We start from the raw sequence: 4278 nt of genomic DNA, 5'->3' as shown, positions 1-4278 counted from the left end.
AGCGGAAAAAGACAGAAAGTGCAAAATTAAAAGAAAAAGCAATAGATGTCCTTAGAGTTCCTTTGTATATCTGTGTTGTGTTTCATGATTCTGTGGGAATCCCTTTCTAAGTTGGATTAGCACTTTACAGTCTGTAATCAAGAAGATTATAGTAAAATTCCATCATAGTTGTGATGGAGACTGGATGTAGGCTGCATTGCACTTAGCAGCTGAACCAGGATATATCTGGGTGTAATTTTCTCTCTTTTCTACTCTATTTCTGTTTCTACTGGATAGGAGCTAAAACTGAAAAATATCTCGTGTCAAATGACGAGACAAAAATAAAAGTCTCGTGGCTAAGGACGAGACAAAAATCAAAAAGTCTTCTGAAATTATTTCAAAGACCAACAAGCATTACTGAGTGAAAAAGGGGGCTAAGATTCAACCCCATTCTCTTAGCCACTAAAAATCATCAACATATATTTTATTTAATTTTTTAATAAATTTTTTTATATAATTTTATGTATTATCTCATATGCAGGGACGAACTCACATAAAAAATGGTGGGGCATTTGCCCCTATTGAATTACAAAAAAAATTAATAATAAGAAGTGGTGGGGGCATTTGCCCCCGTTGAATTACAAAAAAATTAATAATAAGTATACATGAAAGTATATGTTCATTGTATTATTATATTTGTTCCATGCTTAAATATTTTTTTTATTTATGTATGATAAAAATTTAAGTTATTAAATATCAATACAATGACAAAATTATATATAAATTTAATCTATTAAAATTAGAAAAAATAAATTTACTTAAATTAGAAAATAAATAATAATAATTCAATTAGTTAATTATACAAAATCAAATTTAAATTTTTTAATAAAAAAATATTATTAGTATTTAGTAGTTTTTTCTAAAAGTTACTTGAGTTAATATTATATATTATTTATTTATTTTTATTATTTTATTTAATTTAGTTTTGGTCTTATATATAATAAATTTTTTTGTCAAACAAACATCTACCATAAATATGATAGAATTTTAACTTTACAATTAATTAAGTAGAAAAATTGTAAAATAATTATTTAATAAAAAATAGAAAGACATTATCTATATATATAAACAAAATTATATATAGCTATTAAATTTGAATTTATCTTTTTTTGTGTATTTTTTTGTTAATTTTTTCACGCAACTATAAAAATTTAGAAAAATTAAAGTTAGTTCATTTAAGTTATATTTCTAATAATTTTTTTAATTGTTGAGCTATAATTTTTTTTGTATTATATAAAATTCAATAAAATATGATTTGATGGGTATAGAATATCTAACAAAATGCTAGTATTAATAATAACTATATCAAAATATTTTTAAATTAATATACTTTTAGCATTTAATTAAATTATTAAAAACTTAATTAATATATTTTAAATTTTAAATTATTTTTTATATTATTTTTGTCTCCACTACTAAATATTTCTAGATCCGTCACTGCTCGTATGAAAACATACACTAATATTCATTAAAAATTATTTTTTTTTTTTGGCCTTGGGCTAAGCCCAAAAAACCCTACCCAAACCCCGACCCACCCGACCCAAGATCCTAACTAATACCTCTTCACTTCAACGGCATTGCAGTTTGCAGGAAGATGCTTCATTTATTATTGTTATCATTCCTTGTTGCAACGAACAAATTCCAAGCTCCTTCTTCCATTAATTAATAATTTTGGATCAAGCAAGGGTGCAATTAGGTCAAGTCCGAATAGGTATTTCTAACGGCGTTTCCTCCGCACGAAGGTCAGCCACAGAGGAAATTTAAGTAGCATTGTGTCTACATGCTACTCACTGTCCTCCTCTTTGTCCGCTGTTGCTCAATTACCACTGCTTCCCCTTGTCATTTGTTTCAGTTGTTTCAGTTCGGATTTCTGATTTTTTTTTTTAATGGACTGATCAAGTTCAATTGTGCCTAGGACTTAGAAAGATGAGGATTTCTATATTCTACTTAACCAAGTCCCTTTCATGGTGTCCATTTCCTTTCAAGTTTTATCAAGTCTTAATAACAAAGATATTTCTGTTTGAACTTGAGAAAATTACCCTAAACTAACTTCTTCTTTATACTTCGTTTCATTATAAAATTTTCAAATCATAATTAAAAAAGTAAATATCAACTATATTTTTAATAATTTATAGAAATATTATGGGATTCCTAACTAAAAATAAATGACACATCCGATAATCCTAGCTAATTATTCATTTTTGGAAAAAACTTTCCTTTTTTACCCAAAATTTTGTTTACTTTGTTTCAAGAGGTTAGATAATCTTGTTTTTTATTAAAAAATAAAAGATGTCATTTTGGGTTATATGTATTTTTATCCTCAACGCTAATGTTTAGTTTCAAACTTATCTTTAACGTAGAATTATCACATAAATGTCTATATTAACAACAAGTATAATAAAAAAATATTCGAAATGTTAATAAAATTAAACAAATTAAAAAACTAGAAGCATTTTTACTTCGGATTAAAAAAAAATTCTGTTTTTGGTTATGACTAAAAGAAAAAAAAAAATCTACCTTAAGAATATTTTATCAACATGTTTCAGTTTAGTTTTGTTGGTCAAATTGTTTTTGGTAAAGTTGGGCTGTGTTATCAATTTAAAAGCCCACATCAAAAGCCAAATCCTTAGAAAAGAAATAAAAAAGGGAAAAGAAAAGTTGCAAGTTCATTGATTGTAAAACAGTACGTACTTTACCATAACTACTTCCTATAACGTAGCTCGCCTTAAGCGAAATTTTGGTTTTTCCCATCTTCTTGTTTTCTTATTTTTTATTTTTAATCCGTGCATGGCACAGGAAGCTTCCGTAATTTAAAATCTTTCCCCACAAGATGACAAGACGCCAATAAAGTCCTATCTTGTGTATACCCAATTCAAAATTTCTTGTTTCAAATGCCAATTTGTGCAACAAAATGTAGAAGCTACACTATACTGTCTTGTTAGGGACACATACACAACGCAACACATAATTAATTAAGCAACATATCGATGAAGTTTCCTTCATGAACCATTTAATATATGTTCCTTACATTATATATATCTCACCCCAACATTAGTTCGCAACACTTGCCTTTAATTTATTATCAGTTTAATATTATAACCAAATAAAGAAAAGAAATGCTGAAACCTCCATCATTATTCTTGCTGCTTCTCATCATCACAATTACCCCACTAGTAACATGCTCAATAACATTGATGTCTCCAAAGGACTTGGTTGATCAAACATGCCAGAAATGCGCAAACCAATCAAAGATCCTGAGCTACCCTCTATGCTCAACGTCCCTCCCTGTAATCCCTGTGAGCCACTCGGCGAACCTCCAAGGTCTCGCGCTGATCGCAATGGAGCTAGCACTAGAGAACGTAACAAGCTCAATTGAAACCATAGACAAATTATTGGATGATGAAAATGTAAGCAGCATTATTGATAACTTGAAAGATTGCATGGAGCTGTACAGTGATGCGGCGTGGACAATAGTGAATTCAATAGGGGCATTCTTGTCAGGGAACTATGAAGTGCCAATTAATTGGATGAGTTCTGTTATGGAATCTGCATCAACATGCCAGCAAGGGTTTGGGAAAAAGGGTGAGGGTTCTCCATTGACAACGGAGAATTACAATCTTTTCCAGTTATGTGGTATTGCAGTTTGCATCATCCAAATGTCTAACCCAGCTGCCAAAGCTTCTTAGTGTTTTTTTCTTTTTCTCCTTTTTTCTTATTATAGTAGTGAGGTCAGGAATTAATTTTAATTAGTAAGTATTTGAAAAAAAAAAACATGCGAGAAAGAGGGGAGTTACTGAGCAAGTTCAACTGCACAAAAGCGTGTTAGTTGGTTCCATCAATTTGGCTGTTATATGTCTTCCTCATAAATTAAGAGACATGGAAATGTAAAATTCAAACTGGGCAGAGTAGTTACCTATTCTCTGTTTTAGTTCCTTTCTTCATTTTTAGCTTTTGCTTTTGTAATATTGCTTTGGTACTAGTAAAGTAGCCACTTTTTCTTCAGTTTGTGTAAAAGATGCATTTATACAAATCTTTGGTAACAAAAAAAAAAAAAACAATTAGTCAGAAATAGTTAAAATTTATTTTATTTAGTATCTCTTAATTACTACAATAATTAACATTACTGTTATTAACATTACTGTTACTAGCAGAAGCCCCCGCGCATACACGCGAGTAATAGTAGTGTTTGGATAGTGTAACTGCTTTGCTTAAAATATTGGATTGAATACTAATATTGTA

General features: G+C 29.2%; 1 protein-coding gene across 1 annotated transcript; it reads left to right on the top strand.

The window, feature by feature from the left end:
• The first annotated feature begins 3099 nt into the window (after positions 1-3099).
• LOC112801353 (putative invertase inhibitor) lies at positions 3100-4041 on the top strand. The gene has a single exon (XM_025844030.3). It carries the CDS (start codon positions 3156-3158, stop codon positions 3723-3725), a length of 570 nt encoding a protein of 189 aa, XP_025699815.1. The 5' UTR covers positions 3100-3155; the 3' UTR covers positions 3726-4041.
• The last annotated feature ends 237 nt before the right edge of the window (positions 4042-4278 follow it).

Source organism: Arachis hypogaea, chromosome 1 (genome assembly GCF_003086295.3).
Source record: "Arachis hypogaea cultivar Tifrunner chromosome 1, arahy.Tifrunner.gnm2.J5K5, whole genome shotgun sequence".
NCBI classification, from domain to species: domain Eukaryota; kingdom Viridiplantae; phylum Streptophyta; class Magnoliopsida; order Fabales; family Fabaceae; genus Arachis; species Arachis hypogaea.
This window is presented reverse-complemented; position numbering and strand designations above follow the sequence as displayed.